The sequence below is a fragment of the Ilyonectria robusta genome (genome assembly GCF_021365365.1).
Source record: "Ilyonectria robusta strain PMI_751 chromosome Unknown BGZ61scaffold_35, whole genome shotgun sequence".
Lineage (NCBI taxonomy): Eukaryota > Fungi > Ascomycota > Sordariomycetes > Hypocreales > Nectriaceae > Ilyonectria > Ilyonectria robusta.
Genome location: NW_025764469.1, coordinates 399,569 through 420,439, shown reverse-complemented (window position 1 = coordinate 420,439; position 20,871 = coordinate 399,569). Strand labels below are relative to the sequence as shown.

At 53.3% G+C, this 20,871-nt stretch overlaps 6 protein-coding genes across 6 annotated transcripts; 3 read left to right on the top strand and 3 right to left on the bottom strand.

The window, feature by feature from the left end:
* Positions 1-48: 48 nt before the first annotated feature.
* BGZ61DRAFT_310930 (acyl transferase/acyl hydrolase/lysophospholipase) lies at positions 49-2,160 on the top strand (the record flags this gene model as incomplete). The annotated part of the gene is made up of 3 exons (XM_046238806.1): positions 49-820; positions 924-1,272; positions 1,329-2,160. Coding segments are annotated over 3 exons (1,953 nt in total), but the record flags the coding sequence as incomplete, so codon positions are not given.
* A 1,628-nt stretch (positions 2,161-3,788) lies between these two features.
* On the bottom strand, positions 3,789-4,901 carry BGZ61DRAFT_499486 (CHAT domain-containing protein; the record flags this gene model as incomplete). The annotated part of the gene is made up of 2 exons (XM_046251413.1): positions 3,789-4,778; positions 4,860-4,901. The coding sequence occupies 2 exons, from the start codon at positions 4,899-4,901 to the stop codon at positions 3,789-3,791; spliced, it is 1,032 nt and encodes a 343-aa protein (XP_046096452.1).
* A 171-nt stretch (positions 4,902-5,072) lies between these two features.
* On the bottom strand, positions 5,073-5,342 carry BGZ61DRAFT_321743 (uncharacterized protein; the record flags this gene model as incomplete). Its single annotated transcript, XM_046238947.1, has 1 exon — positions 5,073-5,342. A coding segment is annotated over one exon (270 nt), but the record flags the coding sequence as incomplete, so codon positions are not given.
* A 160-nt stretch (positions 5,343-5,502) lies between these two features.
* BGZ61DRAFT_148461 (uncharacterized protein) lies at positions 5,503-6,711 on the top strand. The gene is made up of 2 exons (XM_046237331.1): positions 5,503-5,686; positions 5,765-6,711. Exon 2 carries the CDS (start codon positions 5,765-5,767, stop codon positions 6,356-6,358), a length of 594 nt encoding a protein of 197 aa, XP_046096450.1. The 5' UTR covers positions 5,503-5,686; the 3' UTR covers positions 6,359-6,711.
* A 5,973-nt stretch (positions 6,712-12,684) lies between these two features.
* On the bottom strand, positions 12,685-13,749 carry BGZ61DRAFT_463758 (uncharacterized protein; the record flags this gene model as incomplete). The annotated part of the gene is made up of 2 exons (XM_046247435.1): positions 12,927-13,749; positions 12,685-12,876 (listed from the first exon to the last, which is right to left on the bottom strand). A coding segment is annotated over exon 1 (443 nt), but the record flags the coding sequence as incomplete, so codon positions are not given.
* A 4,354-nt stretch (positions 13,750-18,103) lies between these two features.
* On the top strand, positions 18,104-19,417 carry BGZ61DRAFT_463755 (uncharacterized protein). The gene is made up of 2 exons (XM_046247434.1): positions 18,104-18,509; positions 18,565-19,417. Exons 1-2 carry the CDS (start codon positions 18,356-18,358, stop codon positions 19,173-19,175), a joined length of 765 nt encoding a protein of 254 aa, XP_046096448.1. The 5' UTR covers positions 18,104-18,355; the 3' UTR covers positions 19,176-19,417.
* Positions 19,418-20,871: the final 1,454 nt, after the last annotated feature.

Genomic DNA, 20,871 nt, shown 5'->3' with positions numbered 1-20,871 from the left:
TGTCCTCGAGAGCTCTGCCGGCCCTGACCAAGTAAATTTCACTTCACAGATTTGGTCCTGGTGCCATCGGTAGTGTTCAATACAGATATAAGAGCCGTATGCAAGCGGGCTATAATTCACTTCCTAGACGAGAGCGCCCAGTGCGCATTTATCGATCCAGACTCTGGCGAGAGGTGCGCAAACACAAAAAAAGGGCACGCCAAGGGCCATCAAAGATCATCAGGCCAGCTCCTCAAGGAAGGTTTATTCGTTGATGGGCCATTCGATTCTTCTCGCTTCATCCTCTCTATCGAGGAATGTGTGCTGTCAGTCATGAACGCGGTCAATCCTCAAGCTCACTCAAGCCGGCGTAAGTGGCAACTGCTTGTTTCCAAACATCACAGGGAGCATATCGAGGTCCTCCGGGATCTGGGCGGCTATCCAAAGCCCGGCACAGCTCAGGACAAGCTTAAGCTGGGCTTCTTCATGAAGACAAGCGTCTGCTACGGTTGTCTGTTTGGCAATCCCGAATACCGGCTGCCCTGCAGACATGTCATCTGCGAGTCGTGCTTGCGAGACAGCGATCAAGGAGAAACACATGGACAGCAAACAGGCCTTCACATGCTGCGAAGTTGCCTAATTTGCGGTGACACTAAAACAGCCGGGTGGCCCTATCAGATCCGGCTCCGACCTCTCCTCTCTGGCCTTCGCGTGCTGTCGTTGGATGGAGGCGGTGTCCGAGGAATTGTTGAGCTTGTTCTTCTCGAGAAAGTTGAGTCTCTCATAGGGCTGGACTTGCCAATTGGCATCTTCTTTGATCTAATGGTCGGAACGAGCTCAGGTACGTCCCTGCACCTTTCGATCCCGACTACCTACGTGACCCGGAAGCTGCTGCGCAGAATCTCGGGGAGGAGCATTTTGACAAGAAAGCTAACAGAGGAAAGGTGGCATAATCTCCCTCGGAATCGGGGCTCAGGGTCGTAGTGTTAAAGACTGCGCAGCCCATTTCCGAACGATTTGCTCGACAGGCTTCGACAACAAATTTCTCACCAAGACGTGGGGACTCGGGTGGTTGGCAAGATGGATCAGAAGTTCTATCTACACCTCAGCCGCCATGGAAAAAGCCTTGCAGACGGCTTTCTCAACGAAACCCCCGATAACGGTGTTTGGTATGAGGAATCACTGCCGAAACGCCGTGACGACAACCGTCGGCAAAGATTGCTACCTCATCGCCAACTACAACCGCGGCGGAACCGGAATTTATATGAATTCGGAGCTCAGTGTATGGGATGCGTAGGTTTTCGCCTTCGCCTTTGCTAAATCGCATACGCAGATGCTAATGAGCGTAGGGCGAGATGCACTTCCGCAGCTCCCATGTTCTTCGAGCCCAAAAGGCATGACGGCTGCGATTGCCGAGACGGCGGCCTCAAATGGAACAACCCCATTCAGCTTGCAGTCAACGAGTCGAGAGAGATATGGGGCGAGAAATCATCATATGACGTGGTTCTCTCCGTCGGAACGGGTGAAGCAGACGAGGCCCAAGGAAGACCGTCGTCCAAGTTCATCATTCCCGACTGGCTTTCCGGTCTATTCACGGCGCTGTTGAGCACTATGAATGGAGAGGATGAGTGGTTACGATACTTGAAGTCACAGCAGCGGGCTACGGAGAGATCGTCACGGCTCAATGTTGTCTTCCCCGGAAGACAAGAGCCAGCTCTGGACGACTTCGGGGCCATTGGCTCGATGGAACAGACTGCGAGGAGCTACTATAAGTTCTACGAAAGGTTACACAAGTCCCAGTTCAACCCCATCTCCCATGCAGCAGGTGTACCGTCACCAACCAACTCCTTGGAGCTCGTTGCGGAGCGACTGCGAGCCAGCATGTACTATTTCGAACTGCGTTCCGTCGAGAGCGCCGAAGAAGTCTGCATCTTCAGCGGGTTGATCCGATGCCGACTTGGGCCCATTGATGAGGGATACGACAAGTTGCTGAAGATGACGGCCGGGTTTAAGGTGAAAGAGAGCTTCTACAGCACCTCCGAGCTATCTGAAAGCGCACCATTGGACGTCCAAGTCGTGTTTTCGCATCAGTCACCCGAAGAGCCCATCCGCATCGATGTCTCATTCGAGAAGCGATACAGTGTCGCCATCAGCGGCTTCCCAATCAAGATGAAGGTAGTTGAATTCCCCCGCCCAGCTCTCAGCTATAGCGTTAACAACTCTGAAGGCACTAGTGAAATATTCAGAGGCAAATTCGTTCCATATCCAGTCATTAGCACCACCTGCCGAGCTCGATGGAGCTTCCCACGTTCCTGCGACCGATTCTGAGGCTATGGCAGTGGAGTCAAATCCGACAAATGAGCCCTCTGAGAGGCCCGAAGCCACTTCGAATGCTGTCGAGACCGCTCCTGAAAGTAAGCTTCCGGCCTCCAAACCGCCGCCTCCAGCTACTAAGCCCAAGCCCTTACATCTTCGAGGTGTTGTTTCGCGCCAGCAAAGAGATGTCACAGCTCGTAAGTAAGCAAACTCGCCTTCAATAACAAGGGTCGTCGCCCGAGTTGAAGTACCAACATAGACATTAGAGAACCACAACCTCCAACGGCCTGATGTTGGAACTGCCACAGAACAGTTCGTCCGCGCCGCAAAACTCGGAGATTCAGACGATGTAAAGCGATGCATGACTGCTGGGATCGACATCAACTGTAAGCACGGAGGCTGGACTGCACTCGGACGGGCGGCGCAGGAGGGAAAAGAGGAAATCGTGAGGATTTTAGTCAACGCAGGTGCAGATCTTGACCTTCGGATGGACGTTGGCTGGGGGGTTCTCCCTGGTGACGGCACCGCGCTCAACTGGGCCGCTGCTGGCGGTCATCTCGAAATCGTTCAATATCTTGTCTCTAAAGGAGCCACGATCGACATCGACGCCAAGAAACCAGCTATTTTCGGCACAGGCGGCACACCCATGACCATGGCTGCTGGAAAAGGAAGGCTAGCAGTCGTACGGTTCCTTTTTGACGCGGGTGCTGACAGAAAGTCTCGAGAGGGCGTCCAAGGGTGGGCGGCATTTATCTGTGCCTGTTCCGAGGGCGAGATGGATATCGTCAGGTTTCTAGTCGAGGACCGAAAGATGGACGTGAACCACCGAGGCACGCAAGCTGGCATAACGGCGATGATCACGGCGGCAAGACATGGAGAGAGAGAAATCATGGAATATCTCGCGAGAAAAGGTGCTTCGCTTAATGGCCTGGACGTGGACGGCAAGACGCCGCTGCATCATGTCGCCAAAGGATGCAAAAGCATACAAAAGGACACCGCTACTGCTGCGTGGCTTCGCCGCCAGGGTGCCGATCTCGGCGTAAAGGATCGGGTTGGCAAGACACCACTAAACCTGGCACAGGACAGATTGCTCAAGTCTGAGCCGGATAGTGCGGACAAGTGTCGCGTGCTAGTAGACGTTCTGGACATAGAAAAGCCAATCCCCGAGGGAGCCGAGGAAGGGGACTCATCATGCAGAATCATGTAGACAATCATCATCATAAGGCAGAAATAATGAGTTTGTTGACGGTAGTTTGCCTCGGCCACCTGGAATCCTGATATTTGGATTATCTTGGAATACTGGCTGCAGAACCTGGACTTATGTCGGCGACACTTAAGCGGAGACCGGCCTAGTAGTTGTCAAGAGGTCAAAGATGTGTGTATTGTTATGATTCTCCCTAACTAGCTAGGCGAGGGAATTGGAGCCTGTATGAGGTCCCGGCTGCCTGAGGCCACAGCCGCCGTAGGCGGTCGTGGGCTTCCTTCAACAAATATCAAACGCCAAAGTGAACATAAGGAACCCAGAACGGCCGCCTCGGCTCCGGCCCCTCTGTCAATTCAGCGTCCCTCTCTGTTCCCGGCGACCATGACTTTGCGCCCCCGGCATCCTCGCCCTTCACCCACTGGTCTCGGAGCGTCCTAGTGGCCCGGTGAAGCCCCCTGCTTATCGATTCATCCCCCATCCCTTCATCCCGCAGAAACTCGTATGTCATTCTCGCCATGTCCACACATAACCCGTCATCGACGTTCCAAAGCGTGCCCACCACGTGACGGAACCCCGCCAACTGGCAACCATTGGCTAGATGGATGCTCTCGTCAATAGACCCCTCGTCCAGGATCTGACCCGTCCCGCATGCTGAGAGGTAGGCAAGGAATGGCGGCTTCGAGGTAAGGTTGGTCTCCAGGAGGCTCGCCACCGTGAATGGCTCCCGGTCCCAGTCATCGAGGAGCAGCTGGCTCTGCAACGGTTCTGTGGGATGCGTGCTGCCGTGGCCGGCAAAGTGGAATATCCTGCAGGCCTCCAAGGCCGACGAGACGCCGGCCTTGCACGGTTCAGGCTGGTCATGCGGCAATCCCATCGACTCGCAAACAGCCACTACCGCATCAACCTCGTCGCTCGCATGTTTGAGCGGGGTCTGTTTTGGCGTGTTCTGCATGGCAACGACAACGACTTTCCGGGACTTTCCGGCTGCCGGTGCTTGCTGGGGCCGTCGTCGACTATGTATGATCGCCTTGACAGACGAGGCGTAGGATGAGATGACCCGATCGACCGCCGTCTCGCCGGTGCGCCTCAGATGGTATCCCGCTGCATGGAGTGGAAACCGGGTCAGTGTGCCGGTGGGAACCCACCACACGTGTGGCCACTGACCGTCCGAAGGAGGCCCAGTAAAGCCTAAAGCATTAAGAACGTGACAGACGATGGCATCCCAGAGCCATCCAAGCGTGTCGAGAGTTTTGAGTTCCCGGACATGGTCGTTGAGGGCCTCTCGGGAGAGGCGTGGCAGCTCCAGCAGTCGGATGCCGGACTGCTCAATGAGCAAGGCATCGCAGCGATACGAGCTCACATTCAGGACGACAATCGGGCCCTGCCGTGCAGCCTCCAGCATATCGGCTTCCGACGCAGAGAGCAGGAATCGCTCAAAACCGGACTTGGAACGGATTGTCTCAAGGAGAGCGGCAAGCTGGGGTCCAGCATCGTGGCGCCGATCGCCACCCGTCTTTGCAGCCGCAGTAGGGCGCTCGGCTGTAGTTAGGGAGTCCGCCCGCGGCGGCGCGTCTAGCTGATCTCGCAGGTCGATAAAGGAACGCGCCAGGTCGGGATGCTCGCGTTCAAGAGTAGCAAGGTCGGATTGCTCGAAGAGAGCTCCCGCGATGACACCACGACCGGTCTCAAGCAGTTCGACAGCAGCAGCAGGGCCTCTGTTGTCATGAAGAGCAATGGCTGCCGCGTCCGACGACAGTCCGACAGCAGCGGAGAGGAGGTACCGCTTGTCTGCGTTCCGCAAAGAACGGGGCGTCAATAAGGGAATCAAGTCAATTGCTGTCAAAGCTGTCCCGGAAGCTGCTCCGGCAAGAATATAAGGGAGCTCAATAAGCTAGACCCTTAGCGTTACAAAGCAAACTGCATGACCTTTCGTGTTGAATTGGTCCCATGGGGTTTACCACGGGTCGTCTCTCGCGACGCCACTGACATTTGTTAGTCTTCAAGCAGTACGTGTCTTCCTGGTCCGCCCAGCGCTCCGAACAAAACAAAACACTACCAAATCAAATCAATATAAATCAATACAAAACAAAGCAAAATTGAAGCTATTCAAAACAATACTAGGCTACCGTTTTGTATTGGTAATTTTGGTATATTTTGGTAAAATCCCCCCTGTCAGTCGGCCATAGGGTAAGTGCTTCCCAAGGCCCAATAGTCCACTTTTCCAGTCAAATTTTTGCACATGGGCCCATCGCCAACATCGTCAAGATGGCTAACCCCAACGATCCATTTTTCGACGATTCCTCGTCGGTATCGAGCCTGACGCCTAGCCAGTCAGCCAGTCAGTCTTCCGGGGCTCTCACAAACATTCCGCACGCCGGTGGTGGCGCCTTTTCAGTTCTTCGCCGAGCTCGTAGCGTAAAGAACCAACTTGATGATGTCGACGAAGCAAACCTCCCAAGTGCAGTATGCGATATGCCGAAGATCCTAATTAACAGCAAGCCCTATATTCGGTCGGAGTGGGTGGATAAAAAACGGAAGAAAAGATCCCCGATCGAACCGTACGGCTCACGCTTCGTCAAGCTCGATCGCGAGCACCGAAACTGTGGCGAATACTGGCTCTGTGATCTTTGTGATGAGCATGGTATAACAACGATTTTTTCCCTGCCTAGAGGTACGACTTCTGGACCGCTGGACCACTTGCGGCAGCATCACAGACTTCTTCGCTCTCGTACCTCTTCCGTAGAGGGAAGCGATTCGACTGATTCTGAAGCGAATCCGCGCCCACAGAAGAGTCAGAGGACTCTACAGGAGAGCCTGCGGAAGGCTGTTGTGAGTAAATCGACGGGGCAGACTTTCTGAGATACACTGTTAGGCTGGATATCGAAGGCGAATATTCCCTTCTCTGGAATCGAACACCCGCTTTTTCGCCAGCTTCTCTGCTTGTTAAATAAGGATCTTGTGCAGGAGCTTCTGCCTCTGTGCGGAGATACTGTCAAATCGTGGCTCAACGCCGAGGTCGAATCACAGAAAGGGCTCCTGAAAACAGAGCTCGCCGCCTCCCCTTACAAGAAGCATCTCTCTTTCGATCTCTGGACCTCTCCGAATCAATACGCGCTCCTCGGTATCACCGTTCACTTCGTCAGCGCCTCGCAACAGCTTCAATCTCGCTTCCTAGCCCTCAAACGCGTACTCGGCAGTCACGGTGGTGAGAATCTCGGTCCAGTTTTACAGAGCGTAATCGAAGATTTCGCGATCTCCGAGACTCTCGGCTACTTGACTGCTGATAACGCAGACTCGTGCGACGGCGCAGTTACGGAGCTCTTTTGGGGTCTTTCAGGTGCAGAATCTGTCACTGACGAAATCGCAGAGCTTAGCGCTCAACGCAGGATTCGCTGCGTTAATCACCAAATAAACCTCGTCGCAACCGGATTCCTTGGAGGCTCGAAGAAGGAGGCGCTCAAGAAGCTTGATCCTCACTCAGAGGAGTATAAATCTTTGCTAGAAGAGATCAAATTCCTTGAAGACTGGCGTCAATCGTCAGCAATTCAAAGGTTACACAACCTGATGAGCTGGATCAGAAGATCTCCGCAGCGGAGAGAGCGGTTTCTCGACCTTACCTACGGAAAGCTTACGGAGGAGGAGCTCCTTGAATTCGGCCAGGTCCTCTGGAACCTTCGCGACGTTGGCGGGTTGATGGTAAAGCAGGATAACGATACGAGATGGAACTCTTTCCTCGCCTCTGCAGAGAGAGCGATGAAGTTAAAAGATCCGATCGAGGTTTTCCAGAGGAGGGCGCTTCAAGAGAGGGACGCCAAACGCCGCCTCCCTGCGGAATACGTATTGCATGACGACGACTGGTCTTTCCTCGCGATCGCGATTGAAATACTCACGCCTTGTCAACGGCTCACGAAGCTATTCGAAAGCAGGGCGCCTCATTTCGCGGAAGTAGCGGCTTCGTTATACTATCTCCTCGACCACTTCCACGAGAAGAAAAAGGTCTACGCCGACGGGCTCGTCAATCAAGAAATGACCGGCCCTGAATATGCCGGCCGCTCCATATTCATCGGTGACGAAGTTCCGGCTCTGCGACCGACCACGCCGCTGGAATCTCAATCGCAGCGACCGCAGCGACCGCAGCGCAAAAGACGACTCCCGGAGCGATACGGAGGTTCCGCAATGAAGTTACCTGGCACGATCCGAGCCACTATTATGTGCGAATCTGGCGAATCTGGCAAATCCGGCAATTCCGAAGATCCTACTTTCTCTGACGATAAGAACCTTCACGCTTTGCGTGCCAGTCTTTCAGTAACGTAGATGTCACCCATGCGTCGCATCCAACCATGCGTCGTATTTTTCCTTACCTTTAAAATTAAAACCTCAATAAAACCACAACAAAGCATCAAATCAATTAAAACTAATCGCTATACTCTTCTCCAGAAGTCTCAATTACAGCCTGACAGGTCCTTGCATTATGACCGGCCTTTCTACAAGTTCCACAGCGCCTTTCCCTCGGTATCGCCGACCTCCCTCGACCACTACTTCTCGACGATTCAGCTGCTACCTGCGCATCAACGTCTCTCTGATCCATCTCATCCCTTCCTTCATCTAGAGTCATCTTCCCTCCTTTACGTAGGCGGGTTCTTTTAGCTCTGCGCCGCTTGCTAAGTGTCTCATTTGCCTGTCGAAGGATCTGGTTCTCAGATTTTAATAATGCCATCTGATGCATTATTGCCTTCGTTCCCTTAGTAAATGACTCAAGCGCCTCAAGAATTGATGCTGGAGAGCTACTCTGATGCCTTCTAACTCGTCTTTTGAGGTATTCAGACTGAGAGCTAGCTTCAAGCACAGTCTTTGGGGTCTTCGAGACCCAAGGGTCAGGGAGGCTGACCTCCTCCCCAACCGGTGTTGGAGTCCGTAGCTGCACATCAAGCTTCGATATGACATTTTCTGGGTTCAAGGGAACAAGTCCGGCCCCTCGAAAACCTCCCTCAATATTACTCCTTGTCATGGAGGCTTCATGGGCAGCGTAGAATGCTGAGAAGAACTCGGTCTTCGAAACGTGGGTTATAGAGCATCTGATTAATTGCTCAATTGCTTGACCATAGGCCGTTTTAAGCGGCCCAAAGCACCCGACATCAAGCGGCTGAAGTAGGTGAGACGAATGAGGCGGCATACAAAGCGTAATAATGTGGTTCTCTTCACAATATTTCTCAAAGTCGACGGAGTGATGACTTTCATGCCCATCGAGGATTAGAAGACGATAGCGACCGATCGATCGATCCTTTGTATGCTGATTAAAGTGCTTGAGCCACTCAAGACCTGTCTTATTGTCGGTCCAGCCATTTTGAGTTGTTGTAATAGCCCAATCGCCCGGGAGGTTGCTTTCTTGGTACCAGTTGGCGAGGTGATATTGGCCTGCAACCACGATGAAAGGCTGGATCGCCCACCCTTCCGCATTGATAGCCTGAATGACTGTAACCCATTCCCGGTTTCCAGGCTGTACTAATTTCGGGTTTCCACGCCTTTCTGCGCCTGTGATGACCATTCCGCTTGCGATTATGCCCATCATAAAGCCGGTCTCATCAAAGTTGTAGATATCGGCTAGGTCGATACCATATTTCGCGATTGTATTCTCCACGAGCCGGAACCAATTGCGAATAATAGTTGGATCTTCGCATTTGGCCCTCTGATAGTCGTATTTTCGAAAAAAACGCGTCTTGAGCTCTGGTTGTCGCCTGACGAAGTTAGAAGCCCAGCGCTTGCCGACTGGTGACGCGTCGCGGTCAGCGAGCAGTTGGTTGGCCATTTCTTCAACACCACGCAGTCGCGGGGGAAATCCTCGTGAATCTAAGTCGAGGATGAACTGAATAATGATCTGTTCCTCTAGATCAGACAGTCGACGCGATGGGTTGATCCAGTCGCGTCGAGATTGAATGCCCTTCTGCCGGCGACGTAGCCTATGTTCATTGACCTCATAGATACTAGCAGCGCGTCGGACACTGAGTTTTGGGTTATTTTGAAGGGCTTGAAGGGCAAGGAGGGTTTTTGCCTCTATATTTGATTGTGACATGCTTAGTGGTAGAGATTTAAGCGATGAAGTGGAAAGTTAGGTGGAAGAGGGAAAAATGCGACGCATGGTTGGATGCGACGCATGGGTGACATCTACGTTATATAATACTATTTGAGATTCTAATACTATAAGAGGCTCCCCAGTCTTGGCAAATTTCATCCGCAACCTGTATAAAGAAACTTCAGTATTAGAGGATAGGCTGTTTATTCAGCATCCCAAGGGCTTTTATTAGCAAATCCGCCGTACCCAGAACGCTCCCCTATACCAATTTCAGACTCTTTCTGTAGAGAATGTTCAAGCTGCTACGAAGGCTCAGGATATGCTCTATCTCTAGATGCTAGATAAGATTAAGACAGGTCCCCAGGGTAGTGCGTATTATATGCCTAACGCCGATATAGATAATATACTTACTTGTAACTATAATATAGAGATTCCCCTACTGTGTTAAAGTTAAGGCCTAGTTGTATAAGGTCCTCAAATACTTATTAATATTAATATAGCAATAAGCTTTGCGGGATTAGAATATCTTGCTACGTTGAACTATACTCTTAACTCTCTATAGATAATAGCTCTTTAACTTATATATAGGTTTTTAAACAGGTACTCAGCAGACTCCAACTCGGCGGGTTAATATCTCCAGTACACCGGAGGGCCGGGTAGTATGGGAAAATCCAGGGTTATTAAGGCCCTGAAATAGGTCTTTTTGGCAAAAGGCTAACTATATCTTCTTCAGATTACGGGAACATCAGGTAGTGTAGCTGCACAGATTGGAGGCACGATATTGCATTCTGCCTGTAGTCTGGATACCCAGCGCTCCCTCGACAAATAACTCCCACTTTTCTCGGAGGCAAAGAAGTAGATATAGAAGCAGAAGCTGGTCCTCGTAATCGACAAAGTTAGTATACTTAGAGGTGCTACTCTATATAAGGCTAGCTGCCGTCTTCAGTTGCTCTATAATTGCCCGGATAAGCCCTTTAGCAGTATTTCCATCGTTCTTTTAATAGGGGACTTTTATTAATTCGCCCCAGTTCGAAAGACGAGCCTCCTGGTAGACTGAATAGCGGATCCCCTCTTCGTATCCGTAGGCCAAGCCACCATTTCTTACTATCGCAGCTTCAGTCTGTAGCTAATATTCAAGACCGTGGTTCTTCTCGAAGAACAGGTCCGCGCACGAGACGACCCTGAGCTAGGCGCTCTTCTGGATTGAGTACGGCACGGCACCCAGATATAGCAAGATCTGGCCCTACTGAATACAAAGCTGGTAGACTGCTCTGATATCACCTTCAGTAACAGCTTGCGCGCTATAACACCTCTGAACCGCAACCGATGGAGCCTCAATATGGAAGCCATTATAGACTGGGCGCGCTTTAATAAGAGGTATATCTCCGTCTTCGTGTCAACCCACACCTGGCGAAGAGCCGGCCTGTCCCAATATGAGATCGCCCAGGCGATCGAGCAAGGGGATGACTCCAAGTATAAGATTCCAGGCCTCTTCTTCTATACTCAGGGGATACCTGTAGTTATTAATAAGAATATATACACAGGCTTGAAGGTTATCAATGGCGCAGAGTTTACTGCGGCAGATATCATCCCCGATCCGAAGCACCCAGGATACCATCTTGCGGACGACGTTACCATCTACTTCGGCCCACCGCTAGGCATCTTATTACAGTCGAGCGAGACGGCGAGTTTGGCTGTTCTTGTCCTCCTAGCAGAGATAGTGCTTATCCGCCCCATCTTGCATACCCTCAATCCAAGCGACTCCTACTTTAAGTTCTTATTAACGAAATATACCCGACGGGGACTACCGGTTATCCCGGTATTTATTCTTACTGACTATAAATCCCAGTCCAAAATATTTGCCGAGGTACTCTTAGAGCTGCAGGGAAATTGTATAACTAATAGCGAACCCTCTAAGTGCAATTTTACCAGTCTCTACGTGCAGTTATCTAGGTGTATAACGCTTCGAGGTATTAAGCTTCTCAGCCCTATACAGCCCTAAGATTTTATTAGTAATAAGCTAGACTAGACTATGGTAGATGCTATGTAGAGACTTAAGAACCTGGCTGCGCAGACGAAACAGTTTTATAAGGGCTATACTATCTCGTGAAAACCTAATAGCTCGGAATTAGCAGCAAGTTATGTATGTCTATTAATCGACGGATACTTAGTGCGGGGGGGGGGGGCTCAGCATAATGCCTACTGCCTAGCTTTTCTCTACTTCTTAAGGGCATTTATCTGAATAAAATACTACGTCACCCCATGCACATTGGAGCGGCGACGGGGTGCATGGGGTAGCCTCAGCCGAAGGCTGTGTGTCCGCGGGCCGGGAAGCTATTACTACTACTGCATTATCTACGTACTGATCCATTGCCATGGCCATTCTTGGCATTATGTGACATGTACAGATTCCGCGTGAGCACCTGTCGTTTCCGAAGCTCCTGATCCCTCATCTTCATCTTCATCTTCATGCCATCCGGGGGAGACCTGTAGACCATTTTCACGCGAGAGATAGCCACGTAGCTTAAACCAGTCCGAAAGTCCCGGCAGGACAGATCTGTAACTATCATGTCTTCGGTAGTACTTTGTGACTTGTGCATGGTAATTGCGTAGCATACGAGCAGGGGAAACTGCGTGCAGGCGCAGAAAGTGGCTCTTATAAGGAAGTCCCTCTCTACTGGGAGAATCGACATAATCTTCCTGCTCTCAGCGGTGGTCAGGAATACCGGTCCGCTGTATTTGTCAAACTCCATCATGACAACACAGGGAGGGTCTTGGATGGGGCCGGCCCCAGGTGCCCAGCCGATGTCGTAAATCGTACCGCGAGCGCCGTTGCAGAGGTCAACTGGCTGCCAAAGGTTGGACGTCAGCATCAGACGGGAGCCAATGCATATTGGGATCTGCTTCGCAAGGTTGCCCGCCTTGTCATCAGGCGCAGCAGCCGCGCCGGGGCCGACGTTCTTAGCCATGACCTGGATGACTGGCCGGCTGAGGCGGTCGAGGTGATAATGGTTATATTCGTTCACCCTATCTTTGGTAGCGTATACTCGTAAAGCGTTGACAAACCTTGCGACCTCTTGATCGTCTAGTTTTGCCTGTACGCGGTTGGAAAGGAGCTTCCAGGACTCCACGTCTTCGTCCCCTGGTTCGGAATCGCACTCTACCCCTAATTGCTCGAGATACCTCCGAGGCCGAGCAGGCGAGAGAAGCAAATTGAAGTAGCCCTCGGCGTTATTGGATTCAGAGAATTCCCCCTTGTCACCCATATTTATCCCGTCCCGTTCTGGATGTGCGCCATGACCGTCGGCTAATCCAGTGGTTAGCCTGCACAACGACGACGATCACGGCCAGGGATACCTTCTTCAGGCTCATCGGGAACTCCAGAGACGCCCAGTTGAGATATCGAGGGAGTCAGGGAGACAGTCTCCCCCGCACGGCGCCGTGAACGATGGTCGTGCTGTATAGCCACCTGCCTTGCCTTCGCCTCAGCCTTGGAGGCATCATCTTGTGAGTCTTTCCCGCCCTTATGGAACCTAGAAGCTAAGTAAGAGTACTCAGCATCAGTTGTGCTGCTTGGGACAGTAGATGGATCAGAATGTAACGCGATTTGATCGGTCGTTGGCTGTACGGTCGGTGAGGGAGCAAGAGTCCGGAAGTTGCGCAAGCTTTGTTGGGTTGGTGGGATTGGCGTCCCCAGCACCACCTGCGGCTGGCTAATCGGCTCTTCAAATAACCTCCTCGCCGTGTGAAGTTGCCGTAACCTCTGGGGAAGTAGGCTGGGTTCCGGATCTCTCGTTCGGAGGCGAGAGGCCGGCATCACCGTCGGTTCTCTTCCGGGCAGGTCTTTCAGCTGAGGAAGAACGGACGGCGAGCTTCCTCAATGTTTGGATCGCGCTTCTGGATCTGGAATTCTTTATTCAGTTAGTGTTGAATGCTCTTATGGTCTTACGGAGTGGGGAGACAGAGCTGACATGAGAATTGCACTGACTACGACAGCCGAGGCAGTTTTTGGGTTTCCCAGCAGATTTCCGTTTGCTGACGAAGTCACCCGCCGGTTTCTCCTCGCCACAGCGGGCACAGACGATGGAAATCAAGTCATCTTGAAGCCCTTGAGGAGTAGACTTAGGACTCATTACTTAATGAAGCACGCATCAAGACGCGTTGTTTCAATGAAATTTCCATGTCAAGCGAAGCGCAAGTAAACAAACCAGGGGTGTTGCGAGCCGCAGAAAGCTAGGCCCACTTCTTAGCAGCCATTGTCCAGTTGTTGCACGTTTTGCGACCATCCATACAAATTGCTGGCCAATCAGAACCCGGGAAACTTATTGACCCCTGTCTGCACCAAACCCTTAATGTAGAGTCAGCCTTCGGCTGAATTACTAATGGTTGTTAAAATTAACTCAAATCACAATAATAAGATGGGAAGATAGGAGGGATTCCTTGGTCCGTGCGCTAGATGTATTGATCTTCGAAACACCCGGTGGTCCGTGCCCTCATCAGCCACAACCATGATGCCCGCGACATCTCAAACAACTGTAGACCTTCATCAAACCCACAAACTGAAAGACTCGTTCCGAAGGTTTGATGGCGGGCCCGTAGGGGCCGGTCTCCTGTGCCTTTCGGAACGAAAGGTTCTTCCTTCCGCGCCCTAACGCTCGGGCCGCATACCGCCCCGTTCGAGCTTCGCCACATTCGAGTTCTTTTCCAGCCACTTACTTGCCACCCTCTGGGTTGTGGTTTCGAAAAGGTGTTTCGCCCGGCTCGGCCCTCGTTTTCTGCGGGTGCGGGTGAGGGTCCGTTTTCCTGCGGGGAGGGTCCGTTCGGGGAGCTCCTCTCCCGTACGTCCACCATCCGATCGACCAACTGGAATTTGTCCTCGGTGACACGGGGAAGACCATCCTCCGAGTGGCGCTCAACAGTTTCTTTTTCTGTCTCCCTCCTATCCTCGCGATGGCGGGGCCTGAAATACGGCTTGCTTGGGCCCCAATCTGTCCAAGGTCCGATCCCGACAGTTCACAACCATCTGAGTTCTGGCTCATCGTCCATGCACCGATATGGTTCTGCACTCGGCCACTGGCTCTCTTCTGTTCGATCTGCACTCGGCCACTGGCTCTCTTCTGTTCGACTGCATTCAACTTCGAGCAATGGAGCATTAGATAGATTGAGATTGCTTCTTCTCTTCCCTCCTCACCACACCCGTCTGACATGCACTTGTTGCTATGCCCCGGCAGGATCCAGTCAGAGTCCCAATTGATGAGATCCGCCGTACATTGGAAGATCTTGATCGCCAACACACTCAGAACAGGGCGGCGCCAGTCAGAGTCGCCCCTGATGAAATACGCCATACATTGGAAGATCTGGATCACCAACTCACTCAAAACAGGGCCCGAGGGAGGCAGGGGACTTCTCAACCGACTGCTCCAAATTCCTCGACACCTCAGAGAGCCGTCCGGCGCCGGCAAGAGCCGGTCAGGGTCCCTCATGACGAGATCCTCCGTATGTTGCAGCATCTGGACCGCCAGCACGCCGAAGACCAAGCCCGTCAAAAGGCAAAGCGCCCTAGGGAACAGGAAGCTCCGCGGCCCACGCAACTAAACCCCTCCCCGAAGAGGCCGCGGCCGATGCGGGAAACCGTCCAACTCCAGTGGGAGGCAATCAATTCTATTCTACAATACCATGAATCTTGCTTTCGCGACAAGGAGGAGGCATCAGCGACAAGATCTTGGTGCAAGGAGGTCCCACTCACCCTCCAGGTAGAGGCTTCCAAGTCGTTCTACCAGGCGTTTACAGACGAGAAGACGTTGCCGATTTCGCATTGTGTCTTCTGCTACAGAAAGCATGCGCCTTGCGAACTTACCACCATCCAGTGGAAGAGGCAGTTGACGCCCCCCCTGCTGCAGGCCACGAGGACTCTTCAGCAGTGCAGGAAGTGCCTTCCACTGGATGACGAGGCTGGGGTTCACGTGTGCCTCGAGTGCCGCGCTGGCTTGGAAGGTGGAAAGCTGCCTAAGGTCTGCTCGGTCAACAATATGGACATCGGGTGTGAGCATCGGTACCCCGAAGAGCTTGATGGCCTCTCTCCTGTTGAAGAGAGGCTGATTGCTCTCCAGGCCCCTTTCGGCTACATCACAAAGTTCACCGTTGACAACAAGACCCCGTCGGGCCTCAGTTACCGAAAGCACGTGAAGGGCCATATTGTCGTGTTTCCGAACAAGGTGGAGGACCTCGTTGCTACGGCTCTCCCCCACCCTCTTCTGGAGACCGTCGAGAATATCCACGTCTCTTGGAGCGGCTCGAGCAAGCCTGGCCCTGCAGACGTTGGGCATCTGCTCCAAGTGCGCAAGTCTCGCCTAAGGACTGCCTTGCCATGGCTCCAAAAGAACAACCCGCTTTACGAGCACGTCATAATCAACCACGGCGAGATAGACGCCTGGCGATATGCAGACGGCTCCAATGTCCCAATCCTCATCATGGATAACATGCAGAGGGAGGAGCCGTCTGCTGCTGAGAAGACGCAGACGGACCAAATAGTCCCAGATACCGATCGAGGCTTGGAAGACAACCGGTTCACAAGTATTGAAGAACTCCTTACCTCGGTACGCCCCCACCCCACTGAGGAACCGTGCCATACGGAAGACACTCCGTGGACGGAGCAGCACCGGCCCCCGCCGGGTGGACCCGGCATTTCAGCCCCTTCCCCGGAGCCTACTGATGGCAGTAGCGATACCGTCTATGAGACATCGTCATCCGGCATGTTTCCTCTTGACGGACCGGCTGCTTTTGAAGAGTCGGATAAGCTGTCCTTCTTAGTTGGGGTTATGCCGACGAGTCAGAGTCAGAGTCGACAAGGCGAGGAGTCTGAGCCGCGCTCCATACAAGTCCAGACGACAGGAGAACAGCCGTTCATCCGGGTGGAACGTGGCGCGGACTTTGCGGACAGCTTGCACGAGGACTTCTTCCCACGCACTTTCCCGAAGCTTTTCCCGTGGGGGAGGGGTGGCCCAAAGGCATTGCGTGGGTCGGGCCGCGATCGACGACACGCTTCGGACCCTGCCGAGCACCATTCAAACCACTCGCTCAATTACTGGGCCAGATACGTACTGCGGCCAGATACGTACTGCGGCGACACGGCGGCCGGTTTGCCACCCATCCCGTCTTTTGTTTCCTGGTCTTCAACATCCTCCTCCGGTCCTCCAACCGCCGTATCAGCATGGTCCGTATGACAAAGGGCTCTTTTGGGAGAGTTGAACGGATTTATGGAAGCCTGACGGCGGACCGGCTTAAAAGAGCCGAGGACGAGATGCGAGAGACGAGGGCGACGACCGACTCCGACATAGCGTTCCTGCTCCGGGAGCTGTCCATCTTTGGCCACGCACAGCCGCTCTCGAACGAAAGCCGATTGCTCATGCGGAGGAAGATACAAGCACTTGACATTTGGACCGGTACGCCCGTGATTTGGGTTACCATCAGCCCCAATGACATCAATAACCCGGTGAAGATGAGGCTCTCCATCCACAGGCTCCACAAGTACGACACCGCAAGGAGCCTATTAGCCGATCTTCGGGGGAGGTACGACAGAACCGCCCTCAGCACCATGGATCCGGTCAGCTCCGCCATCTTCTTCCACAGAGAAGTCTCTCTGTTCTTCGAGAAATACGTCAGAGCAGGCCAAGAATCGGCTTTTGGCAAGATCAGCCATTACTATGCAACGGTGGAAACGAACGATCGAGGCAGCTTGCATTTGCACGGGCTCCTCTGGTTGCACGGCAACATGGAGTTGCCGTCCCTGATTGACGACCTGGCTGGTCCTAAAGAGGAAGAATACCGTGCCCAAGTGACTCGGTACGTGGACTCGGTCTTTCATGAGTGCTTAAACGAGAATGCTGGAAAGGTTGCCCGACAGGAGAGGAAGCCAATCCACCCGGTTGAGGAGATGATGAACAGCACCGAGGCTCTTACTGCGGCCTTTGACACTGAGTCCAACTTCATCGCGTACTGTTGCCAGGTTCATTCCCACACCTACACCTGTCTCAAGTATTCTCTGAAGGGACTCGCCGAACAGGGTGCGAACAAGTACAGACGGACAGCTTGTCGGTTCAAAGCGCCTTGGAAGATCGTCGAAGCAACAGGATTCTCGGAGGAGGGCCTCCTCAAGGTCCGGCGAAACCACCCGCTGGTTAACCGGTATAACAGAGCAATGGCGATCGGCCTCCGCCACAACCACGACATCTCGATGATCTTGACTCGGACCAAGGGCCTGGCCATGGTGTTTTACATCACGAACTACGCGACCAAACTGGATACGCCAATGTGGAAACGCATCGTCCTCGCCGCCGAAGTCCTTCGACAGCTTCGTGAATCTGACGTGCCGAGTCGTCCGGTGTCGGATTCTGCCGAGCGTGACGCCCAGCGGCCGGCCGTGCTGAACCAGAGCCGTCAGTTTCTGATGAGGACTGCGAACCGAATCTTTTCCGAGAGACAGCTCTCGTCCGTGGAGGTCTGCTACCACCTGCTCGACTATCAGACGGACTTTACCAACGTGCCGCACTGGTCCTTCTTGAACCTGACCGCACTGTATTGGGCCATCTTCCGCCGATGGGCGCACCTTCGCCGTCAAGCCGGCGTAGAGACAGACGCGGAGGAGCCTCCTGAGACGGTACACCTTAGGGAAGGCGGCCGGACCCTGTTATACCTGGACGCTTACGCCTACAGAGGTCGGGTTCTGAAAGATCTGTGCCTCTATGACTACATGTCTATGATTCAACTTGTGCGTTCCCGTAACCTGGATGAGGACGAAATCCACGTATCTCTTGAGGGGCGCTCTCCAGAATGCCACAACTGGGTACAAAAGCTTCGGCGACCTCCTGACTACGCCGTGCCCATCTTTCAAGGGTTCATCAGCGACGATCACAACGACGAGCACCCGGTATATTTCAAACGGTACCTTCCAACTCCCACACTTCCATCTCCGAGCCAACTCTGACCTTCTTCATAGCAACTCTGTCCTCCATTTGGCCCTCTTTGTGCCTTGGGAGGCCTTTCTTTCAAAGAGGCAGGGCGATATCACTAACATCTGGTCGGATTACGAGGCGGCTCTCTCTCCCCGCCTGCGTTTCCACGTCTCCAACATCTCCCTTCTCAGAAAGTCAGCCGAAGATGCGCGTAAAGACGCAAAGCTCTGGGCCAGCCGGTCGGAAGGTGATGACACGGTTGATGTGGAGCTCCCCCTGGATGAAGATTACTGCGGTGAAGAGGCAGCAACGATGGCTGAGCATCACCAAAGCTACACAGCTCTGCTCCAGACTCTTCAAAATGCCATACGGGATTCCGACGCTACGAGGGACTCCCCAGTCTTACGGAGCCTGGCCCGGGACCTGTGCGAGGAGAACCCTGCTGAAGAGGATAGGTCTTTTATCCAACGCCACGAGGGCTTTTACCAGCAAATTCGCCGTAACCAAGACAGTCCCTTATGCCAATATCCGAGTCTATCCGGAGACGATGTTCAAGCCGCGGCAAAGGCCCAGGACATGCTGCATCTCCGAATGCTGGATGAGATTGAAGGTTGCTCCCAAGGCGCTGTGCACTCCACGGGTAACGCCGACATAGACGATGTCTTAGCTCGGCATTACGATGCAGAGATTCCCTTTCCGGCTCAAGGTCAAGACTCGGCCATGGACATGCCTCGAATCCTTGTCGATGTCAGTTCTACAACAGGCTTCGTCGAACTGGGACGCCTTGCCGCCTCCAACTATACGCTCAACTATCTGCAGAGCATGGCTCTCCAACTCGTGTGCAGCTTCTTAGACAAGTACACTGCCGATCCGGACTCGGCCGGCCAGCATCTCCAGTACACGGGCGGGGCGGGTGGGACAGGAAAGTCGAGGATTGTCGATGCCCTGAAGGACGTGTTCGCGGCGAGGGGTCAATCACACCTTCTTCAGATCACCGGCACGTCAGGCAGTGCTGCGGCCCAGATCGGCGGGACGACGGTCCATTCGGCCTGCGGCCTGGATGCCCGCCGCTCTTCCAGGAAGCAACCTTTGTCATTCCCAGAAGCCAAGAAATGGACCTGGAAGCAGAAGCTCGTCCTCGTGATCGACGAGATCAGTATGCTTGGCGGAGCCACCCTATACGACGTCAGCCGCCACCTCCAGTCTCTCCGCGATTGCCCTGATAAGCCATTTGGCGGTATTCCTGTTGTCCTCCTGATGGGGGATTTCCATCAGTTCGCCCCGGTGCATGAGACGAGCCTCCTCGTGAGCAAAACGATGGATCCCGCCCTCGCCCCCGTCAGCCAAGCAACCATTTCTCACCACCAGGGCTCTACTCTTTGGCACATGTTCAAAACTGTTGTCCTTCTTGAAGAACAAGTCCGCGCACGGGATGATCCACAGCTGGGCGCTCTTCTCGACAGAGTACGTGCCGGGCTCCAAACGGAGCAAGACCTCCACCTGCTTAACACTAAGCTGGTTGACCGCTCCCGAATCGCTTTCCACAGCGGCTTACGCGCCATAACGCCGCTGAACCGCAACCGCTGGAGCCTCAACATGGAAGCCGTCGTAGACTGGGCGCGTTTTAACAAGAGACATATCTCCATCTTCATCTCGACCCACACTTGGCGGAGGGGCACGCTATCCCAAGACGAGATCGCCCAGACCATTGAACAAGGAGACGATTCCAACTGCAATGTCCCTGGCATCTTTTTCTATGCCCAAGGGATGCCCGTAGTTGTGAACAAGAACATCTACACGGGGTTGAAGATTGTGAATGGAGCGGAGTTTACAGCCGCAGACGTTGTTCCCGATCACAAATATCCAGGATACCATCTTGCGGACGACGTCACCATCCACTTCGGCCCTCCACTCGGCATACTCTTGCAGTCGAGAGACACAAAAGGCTTGGCCGTCCCGACCCTCCCTGCGGGAGCAGTACTCCTCCGGCCGATCTCACAGACCCTCGATCCGGCCAACCCACGCTTCAAGTTCTTGTCGGCCAAATGCACTCGGCGCGGATTGCCCGTTGTTCCTGCATTTGCCATTACTGACTATAAAGCCCAAAGCAAAACGTTCGCAGAGGTGCTCTTGGAGCTACGGGGACATCGTATGGTCAATGGAGAACCTTCTAAATGCGATTTTACTAGTCTCTACGTACAGTTGTCCAGGTGCACGACGCTTCGAGGCGTCAAGCTTCTCAGTCCTGTACGACACCAGGATTTCATTGGTAACAAGCTGGATCAGGCCATAGTTGATGGCATGCAGAGACTCAGGAACCTAGCTGTAGAAACTCGACGGATATATGAGGG

Bases quoted from the DNA above. Each gene is read 5' to 3' on its own strand.
- BGZ61DRAFT_148461 (XM_046237331.1), top strand. From the start codon at position 5,765: ATGGCTAACCCCAACGATCCATTTTTCGACGATTCCTCGTCGGTATCG.
- BGZ61DRAFT_463755 (XM_046247434.1), top strand. From the start codon at position 18,356: ATGAGGACGAAATCCACGTATCTCTTGAGGGGCGCTCTCCAGAATGCC. The intron at 18,510-18,564 runs GTACCTTCCAAC...CCTTCTTCATAG, and splicing joins CACCCGGTATATTTCAAACG to CAACTCTGTCCTCCATTTGG.